The sequence below is a fragment of the Montipora capricornis genome, chromosome 3 (assembly GCF_036669925.1).
Source record: "Montipora capricornis isolate CH-2021 chromosome 3, ASM3666992v2, whole genome shotgun sequence".
In the NCBI taxonomy this organism is placed as follows: domain Eukaryota; kingdom Metazoa; phylum Cnidaria; class Anthozoa; order Scleractinia; family Acroporidae; genus Montipora; species Montipora capricornis.
The window spans coordinates 72,743,607-72,756,106 of NC_090885.1; the positions used below are offsets into that span (position 1 = coordinate 72,743,607).

The following is a 12,500-nucleotide window of genomic DNA, read 5'->3' on the forward strand; positions in this document are numbered from 1 at the left end:
GTTTTCTTTCTGCATTTTTCGCTGGTTTCAATCCAGTTTGACATATCAGGATAGCTGTGGTCCATACTGGTGGCTACGCAGTTATTCAAGTCAAGCATCGGAGGAATATAGACTTAAAGCTGAGTGTTTATTTTTAATTTGCTTAGAGCTGTTTTTTTCTCTGTGTTGCAATTTTTGGTATACCTTTAGAAGCTCTGATAAGGTTAAATGATGTCTATGACTAGAACAGAAACGAAAGGAGAGCGAAAGAGAACGACAACAACAAAACGGAATACCAGTAATTGCTCATACTTGGTGGAAGAAGTTACTCAAGAAATTCTTTCCTTGGGCACCGTTTGTTACTTTTACGGATGCGTTATTTAATGTGGATGCGTATTTTTGAAAAGTGGTTTAATCGGTTTTTCCTTTGTTCAGGAGTGAAACTCGAATTTTTATTATCAACTGGAATTAAATAACAATTATCTGTACTATTTTGGACACAAAGATAAAGTTGAATTGTTTGTTTGGTTTGATTTAAAATGTGAGCGAACAAGTGCTTTTTTAATCCGTTTGCCCAACTGGTTTTCGATGTGCCTCAACAGTGACAAGAAAATTTTGCCCTTATATTATAAACACAAAATCTCAATGAGTTCTCGTAAAATTAGGGGGAAATTTCATTAGCTTGTGTTTTTCAGAAGTTTATTTAAAAGTATCTAAAGGTAATTTAGTGTTGGAGCGGATCTTGTTTGAAGTTCAAGTCGTCCTTTCTTGGTTGCATTGCCGTATTTTGCCGATTCTTGTTCCAATCCAACCTGGCGTGTTTCAATGAAGTAAATCAAAATGTGAATGATCTCGTTTTCAGAGATAAAGTGGAATAAAGTAAGTACATCAGTAAACTCTTTTTTTGACCTTGAACTGACAATGTTTTTTCTTTTTATGGTTTCTAATTTTAGCGTGATTCCTATTCGCTGGGTATTGACAGTTCACTCTGAAATGACTTTTTCCTTTTGCATTCACTCGCTGAGGGTGTGCTTGTTTCTTTTAAAACTCGTGCGGTTCAACAAAAATTCATTGCCAAACTGGTGAATTCCAAAGTAAATTTTACTCGAAAAACCGATATTGCACTCATTGCTTTGACAGCACCGGAAAAACCACGGTCGACAGGGACCACTGTCAAAATGCGTTCTTGATTACTGAACAAAAACGTTTAGAGAATCGGATGGCCTGACCACCGACAGATTCCCAAGGACGGTTACTTTGGCGTGAGCTCCTTTTTCAGGGGGAACTCTGTTTTTGTGGTCGTGTAGTTTTTCTAATTTCTGTATTTTCAATATTCTGCTAGAGTCATTCACTGTCTGGACATGTTTATCGAATCGATATGCGAAAGCAAGGCAAGCGATTACAAAACCCAACCGCAAATACGAAACCATGCAAGCAAGGAACTCTGCATTCTCTTAAGAAAAAAAGACGACAATTTCATACAACATACAGTAAAAATGCAACAGAAAGTAGTGCCTCCATAATTGCAAAAATAAAACTTCTTAACTTCTTCATAAATATAACAAAATTAGATATATTCTTTCATAAACGAATATAAACAAAAAAAACTAACAAAGTAAAATCAAACGAGAATTTCTCGCTTAGTATGGGAGTTGTTCGTCTACATCTACATTTACATGTTCCCGCGCTCAGTCCCTTTTTGACTTGTGGCTATTTCTGCTTAGGTGGCCTCATACACCACAAGCCTTTTTAGAGACATCACCGCCATGCCGGCCACTTCTGCTGGAGAGAACAGGACAGCCACAACACCAGGAACTTTCTCCCCTACTCTTCTCGAATAGTGCTTGGGTTCTTTAACGTTCCACAGGGAACTTATGAACATAGAAGAAATTTGTGAGACGGGACCTACGGTTTATAGTCCTTATCCGAGAAGACCTCAAAGTCTATCCATTTGTAGATGAAATTGCAAAGGCAGCACTTTCTCCTCAGTTATTTTAAGATCCTGAGTGTTTATCCGGCCGGGGTTCGAACCCGCGACCTCCCGCGTGACAGCCCGACGCTCAACCAACTGAGCCACCGGTGCGTGATGCGCTCCTTGTAGAGCTTAACTTTAACTGTATCTATTCCCGTGTAATCCATGTAAGCGTTAGGCTAATCAGCCTATGAACATGTACAGGCCTTTTTTACGAATACAACGGCCGTAACTACTTTGACCAATCACAACGGAGACCGACAATCAAACGAGCCAATAACACGCTAGTTGGAGATTACAAATTTTGCGATGCAAAACCAATGACACTCTTTCTTTAAAATTAAGCAAGTTGATCGCCATCATCCTAATATGTACAAGAAGCCTCACAATTAAGTTCTTCAACAACTTTAATCAACCAACTTTTTAATTGAGTAGATGGAGTTCCATTTCTAAACTCTGGTTATTAAGCCTTTTACGCATCATTTTTTACCGGTAATACTGACTATTGAAATACATACAGCAGTACGGAAAATATTTCGGTGAAAAAAATAATTCTTTTCCAAGTAAAATAAAATTGCCAGCACAATCCATACCAATATACTTAACTAGAATAATTAAAAATATAGAAGTTAAAAAAAGGCTACAAAAGAAGTGCCTGATTGATTATTCTGCCTTGTTCCAATCAGCCACCATTTTGTTTTTGTTCAAATGAACCCTTCTTCCTCTTTCGAGGAGAAATGTTCTTTTGAATTTGTCTTGCGATCAAGGCAACATTGGGAAAAAGTCTATAAGTACGTAAATAAGCAATTCGTTAGAATCAATTTCAGCAACAATAATAATTAATAGGAAAAGAACACATAGTTTTTCCAAGTAGAATATTTAAAGATGTAGTAGTAAACTGACTCTATATTAGGAGGTACGAACGAAAGGCTTCAAATGCGCAGTGCCTTGTAAGGTATGAAGATGCATGTATCTTTACAAATGAATGGAAAGGAATGCAAACAGGTAATGATATTAAAAATTAACTAGAGATTTTCAGGCTCGTCATGTGTGGTAAAACCCCGGAAAAGTACGCCTTGGGTTTTCCAAAAAGCCTTAAAAGGACCCGGAAAGAATATTATGCTGATCACCATTATTGCTAAGCAATAAAAAATGCATTGATCAGGCTTAAAGACCGATAAAAACCTTCACATCTAAGGAGGACTTAGTTTTCGAGTGGATCTGGATGTTGTTAACCCTTTCGCCCCGAGGAGGGGGGGGGGGGGATGGGTACCCATATGGGGAGTAAAATCTTACAGATTATCTCAGGTGCAAGGTGTTATTTGATAAATTTTAAACAACAAATATGGCTACCGATTTTGCTTCATGAAGAAGCACTCTACCGATCTGCACTGTGCTATATTACATAATACATAATCTTAGACTGGCATTATAATTAAATAAGGAAGATATGTCTTCGTTTTTCCAAGTGTACCGAAGCCAATCACTCACAGCATCAGCAATAATTATTACACCGCCTTCTATCAAGTTTTCCCTTGCATTCATCCCTTAAAAATGTTTTTGAAATGTCATTCTCAATTTAAATAGAGAAAAGTGTACGTAAAAACTACAGGGGCAAATGTTAAGGAAAACTGTTCCTAGATAAGCAAATTAAATGCAATTTACAATACTATTAAATAAATATCAGCTTCGATTCGATCGTTCAAATGTCTCCAAATCAATAAGCCTTAATCACAAGGCGGCCACGTTGAGTCCCGAGGGATTGAAAACTTTTGCTTTTGCGCATGCACCGAAACTCGTTCCCAAACATTTCAACTCGAGGCTCGGGGTACGAAATCTATTGTCTATGGTCAATATGGCTGCCGCGCGAATTAAGGCCCATTGGACAAAGTACGGCATCGCAATCAAAGAATGACTGCAGTGAAATATTCGATTCAATTTCGTAGATAGCAACAAAGTGCTCCGGCACATTCCACGTTTAGAAATTAGAACAATCTTTATGCGAGTTATGCAATTCGTGACATAGTTCACTTCTGATATTAGTAGTCTAAGTAACTTTCAATTTTATGAACAACGTAGGGAGTTCCTTTATCGTGAAATGGCCAAATCACAAGTTTTAGGAAGAGCATGAGCACAATTTATTTTGACCCGCTCCTTCAAATAAAAATAAAATGGTAGGCTGCGTTGTTTACGGCACGCGAAGTGAAATGAACTGAAAGAGCATGAAAATGACGTCCACTTTGAAACTTAAATGATCTCTTTTTCCTTAACGTTAAACGTCTTCACTTACTATTTTGATCCAAAACAAATTCTGACTCAGAGCAATCAGAATCAATCCGAAATATTTCGATGCTATCAGTCGAGTGGTTGACTTCATGTGGTTTAGTTACAGTCACGTGACCGATAATGAAATCAACCTCTCGACCGACGAAGACGTTGTGATAACGTCGAAATAGGGAAGATATCTGTTTACAAACATTGCTTTTGTTATTCAAATGTACTAACCATAGGAACAAAAGACCCTTTGTTTCGACAGCCAATGAGGCTTTGGTTAGCACATTAATTAATGTGCCAGGCTTAAATTTTTGATTAGCTTTTTCTTTAGTAATGCTTTAATTGTCTTTTTCCCATTTTAAAATTGTTCACTTATCGTAAATAGTTTTCCATCGTGAACATATAATTTAGTTTTAAAATTTGTAAATAATTTCTCAATATATAGTTTAAAATTGTAAATATTTCCTAATTGTTTTGATAGTTGAAGTAAAGTTATTATTATTATTATGGCAATAGGTGACGTCAACGATATCTTCCCTATATTTCGGACTAAGTGCTGATTGCTCTGACTTGGAAATGTTCTTGGATCAGGTTATCCTTCCAGAGCAGGAAAACAATCGCTTTGATAAAGTACTATTTTTCTAGACAATGTACCTTAATTAAAGGGGCAGTTTCACGGTTTTGCGCATGTCTAAGCTTTGGCGCTAGCAGTTGTAGATTTTACGGTTTCTTACTGAACCAGATGATGTTCATTAATCACTGAGAGTATTACGGCAAATACGCTGAATGACTAAGGCCCAAACTTGGTGGAAGATACTGCGGGTTTGCACAGAAAATATCAAATTTAATTTTGGCCACGAATTTATTGTACGGGTTGAACATTTTATTCTCCGCACGAGTTGTCAAAACGCACGAGTTATCTATTCGCATGCAGCAAGTTCATAACACAAAGGAAATGATTACAAAAGTAATTCCAATAAGTAATTACACTTCTATGGTATTGTTCCTTTTCCTGCAACAGTGCTTGCGATTGTTTCAATAACAATGGAATTAATTAAGCTGACGTAACAGTTTGCCCATGCGCAGAGACGTGAAACTCACCCTTTAAGCCTTATCGTTTCCGTCATTGCTTACTCTTCTACGACGATTTTTACTCGATTTCACTCTGTCTCTCTCTGGGGAGTTACCCAACACTTCCTCTGTCAGTTCTTGATTTTTTTCCTCTCTAAGCTTTTGATACGATCCCTTTCGGTTAACGATTGGCTCCGCTCGACTATCATCGTCATCTATCGTCTCACTTCGCGTGGAGTCGTCAAACAGGGAACGATAACCAAGCTGAGATTCGTTCAGACTTAATCCTCTTTTGTTGCCTTTAAAGGTTATAGGTGGAAGTTCTTTGGGTTGCTCATCTTTAATTCTCTCTGATTTTCTCTTTTTCTTGTTATGTTTTCTGTGAAAGGAAGAAAAGTATAAGAAGCCAACTTTCGAACTTTCTATCTGCAATTGACTTTGTTTCAAGTTATCCAAATCCCAAGAGAAAGCGAGAGTTATTTCAATTTTTCTCCATCGTTCCTTGTGCAAAATATTCTTTTTTATCCCTTTCTTGTGCAAAGTATTTTTCGCCATTTGCCACCTCATTGCCACACTTCCCTCACAAAAACATGCGGATCGCTGCATTCTACTGGAGTTTACCAACATGATCACATTTTTTAGGCAATTTCAGAGTATTCAACCAATGTTTGCTAAAAGAGCCAGCTAATTTGCCAATGAGTAGGCTGACGAGAAAAAAAAAACAATATTTAACAACTATTCACCTCAGTGGAGGTGGCGAGTGGTGGATATTTACCGCGCCGCTCAGTGAATATCTACCACTAGCTTCCTCCACTGAGGTGAATAGTTGCTTTAGCATATACTAAAACAGTCACATAATATAGCACAAAAAGATGAGTTTAAAGTCATTTATTAAATTCTCAACCTCGGATAATGCATTTCGCGTGCTCTGATTGGTTCACTCAATCTCGGTTATTCAACAATTATTCCATGAGCGCGCGTTGGATATGAGATGGTAAATAGCCAACGAGGCGCGTAGCGCCGAGTTGGCTATAACCACTCTCATATCCACCAAGCGCGAATGGAATAATTGTTTTATTAAATTCCTTAAACTCCAAAAGTTTGGAAGTACGAAATACGAGCGAAAAAGAGAGAAAATCCTAGCGAAATCGAAAAAAGTTGATGAAGATGCGATGTTGTGTAATACCTCGTGGTCAGACAGACGCAGACTCATCACAAAAACATTTCTTACCTTTTCGCGTATCTCTAAGCTTCGAAAGTGATCCAAACTTTCCACAAAAACGTTTTTCCCTTTGCTTTATACCGAAAGAAATTTCGCTTTCTGGCGTAAACGTTTTTAGTTTAGCAACGCTAAGCGCAATCATTTACCATATAAGGTCAAACTAAGGTATATGAGCTGATAACTGAGATTGAGTGAACCAATCAGAGCACGAGAATTGCATTATCCGAGGTTGAGAATTTAATAAAAGCTGATATACCTTAGTTTGACCTTATATGGCAAATGATTGCGCTAAGCGTCGCTATGCTAAAAATTTCTTCCCGGAAAGCGAAATTTCTCTCTGAATAAAGCCAAATTAGAAAAAAAACTTTTTTTTGTGGAAAGTTTTGGTCAATTCCGACGTTTAGAAGTACGCGAAAAGGCAAGAAATGTTTTTGTGATGAGCCTACGTCTGTCTGACCACAAGGTATCACACAACATCGCATTTTCATCAAGTTTTTCGATTTCGCTCGGATTTTCTCGCTTCCTTCGCTCGTAATTTTTACTTCCAAATTTTTGGAGTTTAAGGAATTTAATAAAACAATTATTCCATTCACGCTTGTTGGATATGAGACTGGTTATAGCCAACTCGGCGCTATGGGCCTCGTTGGCTATTTACCATCTTTTAGTATCACCCAACTAGTGGACTATTATTAATAGTCCTCGAGTAGCGAAAAGCGTAACGCTTTCTGTCCTTTTATTCCCAAATAAATATTTCTTTAACTTGCATTTGCTAACTTTATTATTGCCTTTTCTGTCCGACTAGTTGTGTGATACTAAAACAATTAGACCCTTCGCCCTTAAGGGCGACAGGTCAATAGCCCATTCGGCTTCGCCTCATGGGCTATTGACCCGTAGCCCTTGCGGGCTGCGGGTCTAATTGTTAAATATCCAACGCGCGCTCAAGGAATAATTGTTAATTGTTCCCGCAACGATTACAATATTTTCGGGCGCAAATCCCGCACGAGTTGCTCCGAGGAGAAGAGCAACTGAGGATATTCGATCTTTGAGTGGCCAATCAGCTAGCGTGTCTTCAACGCCGTCCACTACTTTAGTATATAGTAATTACATATATTGAACCCAAGCAATAAAGTTATTCCAAGGGTTAATTCAGTTTAGTAAGCTCAGAAATCTGCGGCGTTTTTCAATATTAACCATTAAACGTTTATAACAAATGTATATTTTAAGCGTTAAGATCGTTACACAATAGTCAGATTAAAAAGGGTTTTAAGTATTTTTTTTTTTTTTTGGCGGGTTAAGCTGCATAAATTAAAACAAAGAAAGAAAGAAAGAAAGAAAGAAAGAAACCAAAAAGCTTTAAATTATAAGCCGTCTTTCAAGCAAACATTGATAAACTCAAAACTGCAAAACTAAAGCCGGATAAAATTGCCATTGTAAGTGACACAGTTGCGTGATGTGTGCATAAGAAAAGAAGTCACACACTACCTGATCCGCAAATGTCATGTCTGTTGCCCTAAGCTGTCCTCTTATTGGTCGTGATTCAGACCAGACACCGACCTCTCACTGAAAGCAGTGAGATCAGATAGGGTATGTATATTAAACGTGACAGCTTTTCTCGAAACTATTCACCCAGAAGTACATTGTTCGTTGGGGAATAAAGATTGCGTGAGGAGACAAAGCTTGTCTGCGAAGGAGACGTCCTTCAATCAGAAAAAAGTTGAAACTTCAGAACAAGCACAAGTATGAAGGACAAGTAACAGAGTGTTTAGTTCAAAGGTCTCTATAAACGTTCAAAGCTTCACTGAGCTTGGCTAGAAAGTTTGTTTTAGGAAAAACTTTAACGTAAGCCTTTACATGAATAGGATGTCAATGAGGAGAAACGTTTTAAACGGAAACAACAGGCTAAAGCTTAACCAGGGCTAGAAACTGACTTTACTGAACGCGTGCCGTAAATAGGATAGATAACAAAAAGAGAAAAAGAAACTTAGTTCATAAATATGTGATGTAAGATTACAGCCATATTTATTTAGTGCACAGAGAATCACAATGGTAGGTTCCGACGGATAAAATAGACACACTTCACAAGATAGAGGGTAAGGCTACGAAGCGTCCTTCTCACACGGTAAAAATGAAAAGAACGATAAAAAAAACAGCGGCAGAAAAATGACAGAAAAGGCAAAGTTTTGGTAAACCTTGACCTTTACTTACTTCTTCTACGATAAAAGAAAAAGCATATAAACTGAACACAATCACCCCCCCTCCCCTCCCCCCTCACATTTTTTTACCTGGCAAAATAAATAAATAAAAAACACATAGATAAACTTACTTCGGGGAGGTGTCTATAAGAAGTGAACTTTTCCTTCGTATCCTCGCTTCTAGTGTACTTCGTCTCCTGGAAAGAAAGACAGTAAAACTCTCTTAGTTTTGTGCTAAAGATGTGTTTTTAAACGTGATACCCATGACTGCATGGGCTCTTGCCTGAATCTTATGACAGGCGGGTTGCAATCGATTTCTAGACACAGAGGTAATACTTACGAAATGTAATGAAGTAATAGTCTGCGTTGCAGGCTAATGAATTGCTCAATGAAGAAAAAGAAGTTATCGAGGGATCTATTCTTTGAGTCATATCCCACATGGCGGCGATGAAAAAATGCAAAGGTCGAAACACACTTAGCGTGCATGTCTTGCTTCCAAAACAGGAACGCAACAAACAGTAATTCACAGGCAGTGGTTTCGGATTAGCGAAAGGGTTACTATGGGATCATTGGAGGGAAAATGGCGCTCTCTCGTTGGTTAATTTACATTTTGTCGCAACCACATATGGGCTGTACTCTTTCACTCATTTTCGTGCTGCGAACACGCGCACAATTCAAACTAGTTTGATTTTGTGTCTGTAGCAGCCAGAGATTTCAAAAAAGAATTCACCATGTCACAACAGGCGAATTGTTGCAGCGAGTAGTCTCTGAAACATGTCGCGGCGACTTATAGTTCAGTGTGTCTCGTCCTCACAGTCAAGGCGACCATCTTGGTGATCTGAACCGTTCTTGTCTTTTCTTTCGATCAAAGATCATGGTAACTGACCACAAAAAAACCTCTAAGGTCTGAATCTACCTGTGTGTAGTGAGCGAGTGTCCACTGCCCTTCAGATGATTAGCACCAAATATCTTGGACAGGAGCTCGTCTATTTCGTCCGATGATCTGCGCATACACAGAAATGGTAAAAGGACAACAGAATCAAACGAATTCAGTCACCGTTTGTCAGATTATGACATTCATCAGAAGTAATAAATCCAGGCAAACCTGTAAAGTGCGCTGTCTGTGTCTGGGTTGTCAAAAGCATCCGGTTGCCGGCGAAAATCGCTGTCTAATTTGTTTTTATTTATCCCAGCATTTTATAAGGACCGAAGTTTGAAGGTTATAACCAGTGAAACCTTATGATTAACTTTTTTTCTTTTTTCTAAATTTGGAAAGAAACTTAGGGTGGGTTCGATTGACCCTATTCCGGAATAAGAATACATCAGTGGAGTAATTTAAAACGGCATGTCTGGTGTTTTGAAGCAACAACTTTGATAATAAAGATATGTTTAAAATAGCATTTTAGGAGGTGTTGAATCTTCGTAAAAACGAAGGATTTCTAAATTCTATTCCATGTATTCCTATTCCGGAATACGGTCAATCGAACGCACCCTTAGTTTGGCGAGTGCTGTAAACAGCCATTCAGACCATCCAAAATTTTTTCAGGAGGACTCCAGGCAGACCCGATATGTTAGTTTTGGGCTTTCTTACTGATTGTCCAAACCTACAAAACAAAGAAGGGACCCAACATTTCAGGTGCGAAATTGCAAAGAGGCTTGCGCCAAGTCCTTCAGTCAAGGTATGTAGGGTTTGCCATTGGCATTGTTTTACCTAAGTTTGACAAAAAAGTGTTCTCCGGACAATCAGAGCAAAAAAGCTGACTGATCAACTTACTTTGTTGGGAAAAGATACTTGAAAACCCCTTCAATTTCCTCCTCTTGCGGTTTTCCTTGCTGGACTAAAATCGAAATCAATTTCACGTTCTAAAATGGAGAAAAGTGTTGTCAACATCAACGGGTGGCAACAGTACATAAACCACATCACAATATGAAGAGGCTATACAAATGAAAAATACACAACTATACAACTTTATGTAATAACCCAAGTTATTCTCGCGTTTTGGTTGGTTTTTGCCAGTGATCTATTAGAGGACAGACGCACGATTGACGTCAGCATCAGCTTTTATGCGAATAAAGTTTAATTCTTTATCGTATAAAACAAATAGATTCCCACGTCACAGATGACGTCAAATGTAGTAAGAAAATCAGTGACGTCATCTGTGATCTATTTCTGAACAGACACACGGCAACATGGAATCTATTTGTTAATTGTACCGCAATTGCCTGTTATCTCGCAATCTGATTGGCTAATTTGCCGTTGTCTATAAGAGTCTAGACAACGCTGCTCGCGTCACTTTGTCACGCAATGTAATAGCCAATCAGAAACGCTCATTTTGGGAAATAAACCAATCAGATTCCGAGAAAGTTTTACACAACGCTTGTTCTTTCTTTGTGTCATGATTTTGGTCACGCTCTAAAATAAACACTTTCTTTGGCGTCAGATATTGTGCTAAAAAACAAATGGAGAGTGGTTCAGCGTGGTTCGGCTGCCCCTCATGAATCCACAACATTTTGACCACTGTGATGACGAATATTGTTGTCGATAAGAGTACAGACAACCCTGAACCACTTTCGATTTGTTAAATAGCTTTCCACATCAGCCTGTTTGCCTAGTGATGGGTGATGTAGCAGCTCGCGTAACGTATAATGTGATTGGCTAGCTACACTAGCCAAAGGCTAAAGACTAAACAATAGAAGCTGCTTCAGTTACAATACCAAATAACAGCAGGATATGAGAGCTTCTACACTACTGGTTCATTTGTCATTTTTTTAAGGATTTCCTCCACAAACTCAAAAGACCGCCTTACGCTCTGTAACTCAACAGCAACGTTCGAAAAGATCCGACGATGAAAGGGACTGGCGATTTCCAAAACAAGAAACACAAAACAGTGTCTTGGGGACTACAAACCCAATCGATTGTCAACAGTGGTAACCAGTTCACTGCCCCCTTCGATCAGAGTCAAAGCTTATGAAGGCTGGGACCAATGCATGCAACTGCAGTTCAATCCCAGGTTTATAAAACAGTACACAAAGAATGAGGACAATGAAAAATGAAATATTCACCTGTGCCTCGATGGCTTCCATTCTACGGATATCTGACGTCATCTTCAACTCATTAATTGATTGGTCAATCTCCCTCTGCATCCGGGTTCTGAGATCATTGAGTTCTTTTTCGTGCCTTGCCTTCATTGCTGTTTTCCTCAATTTTATGGCCATGTTATTCATGTTTTGGGAGTTAATATAATGAGACAGTTCGTCCTCAAAAATAAGCAAAAACCTTTGTTAATATACACACGATTGTCAACTTTACATTAAGGTGGACAGCAATTCATTAACAGTCATGTTTTTTCACGGGCTACGAATGGCAACTTTCTTTATTCGATTTTGTTGAGGAGCGCGGAGATCATTTAAGGGGTGTCCTTTTTGCCCGAAAAAAATTCCACAGTGCCCGAATGCTTGATTGTTGAAACCGTTTCAGTTTACTCCCTCAAAATGTACGAAAGAAACATTCATTTCCAATCCTTAAAAGTTATAAAACTGTAGAGTTTTTTGAACCTCACATAATCTATGTAGGTCTACTCGATCTAGTAACTAATAAAAACTTAGAACCTCACATACGTTAACGTTAAATCGTGAGCCCCAAAATTGAACTTTACACCTTTTCTACGCAGGATTTACGTTATACCCTGCGCGTAATTTTTGTGGGTCAGTTTTGCTTTTCACACCCTTACTGGAACGTGCTTTTGTAATATAACTTCATGTATCTGAAACTAGTTTCCTTTAGACATCT

The 12,500-nt window shown here is 38.4% G+C and overlaps 1 protein-coding gene and 1 long non-coding RNA gene across 6 annotated transcripts in view; one reads left to right on the top strand and one right to left on the bottom strand.

Annotated features, from left to right (window-relative positions):
- LOC138043990 (uncharacterized) overlaps window positions 1-11,757 on the top strand; it is a 14,824-nt gene extending 3,067 nt beyond the window's left edge. Inside the window, exons 2-3 of the long non-coding RNA XR_011131376.1 lie at window positions 10,257-10,389; window positions 11,485-11,757. This is a non-coding gene — a long non-coding RNA (uncharacterized lncRNA). The remainder of the gene's footprint in view (window positions 1-10,256; window positions 10,390-11,484) is intronic.
- Window positions 2,341-12,500, bottom strand: part of LOC138043987 (uncharacterized) — a 56,120-nt gene continuing 45,960 nt past the window's right edge. For 4 of the 5 annotated variants that reach the window (XM_068890541.1, XM_068890539.1, XM_068890538.1 and 1 more), the window contains 5 exons: window positions 11,774-11,968; window positions 10,485-10,573; window positions 9,627-9,713; window positions 8,842-8,907; window positions 2,341-5,675 (listed from right to left, as the gene is read on the bottom strand). In XM_068890541.1, the coding sequence (XP_068746642.1) occupies window positions 5,330-5,675; window positions 8,842-8,907; window positions 9,627-9,713; window positions 10,485-10,573; window positions 11,774-11,968 (783 nt within the window). In that variant the 3' untranslated portion in view covers window positions 2,341-5,329. Of the gene's footprint in view, window positions 5,676-8,000; window positions 8,079-8,841; window positions 8,908-9,626; window positions 9,714-10,484; window positions 10,574-11,773; window positions 11,969-12,500 lie in introns of all 5 variants that reach the window. The other variant, XM_068890542.1, reaches the window with a different exon arrangement.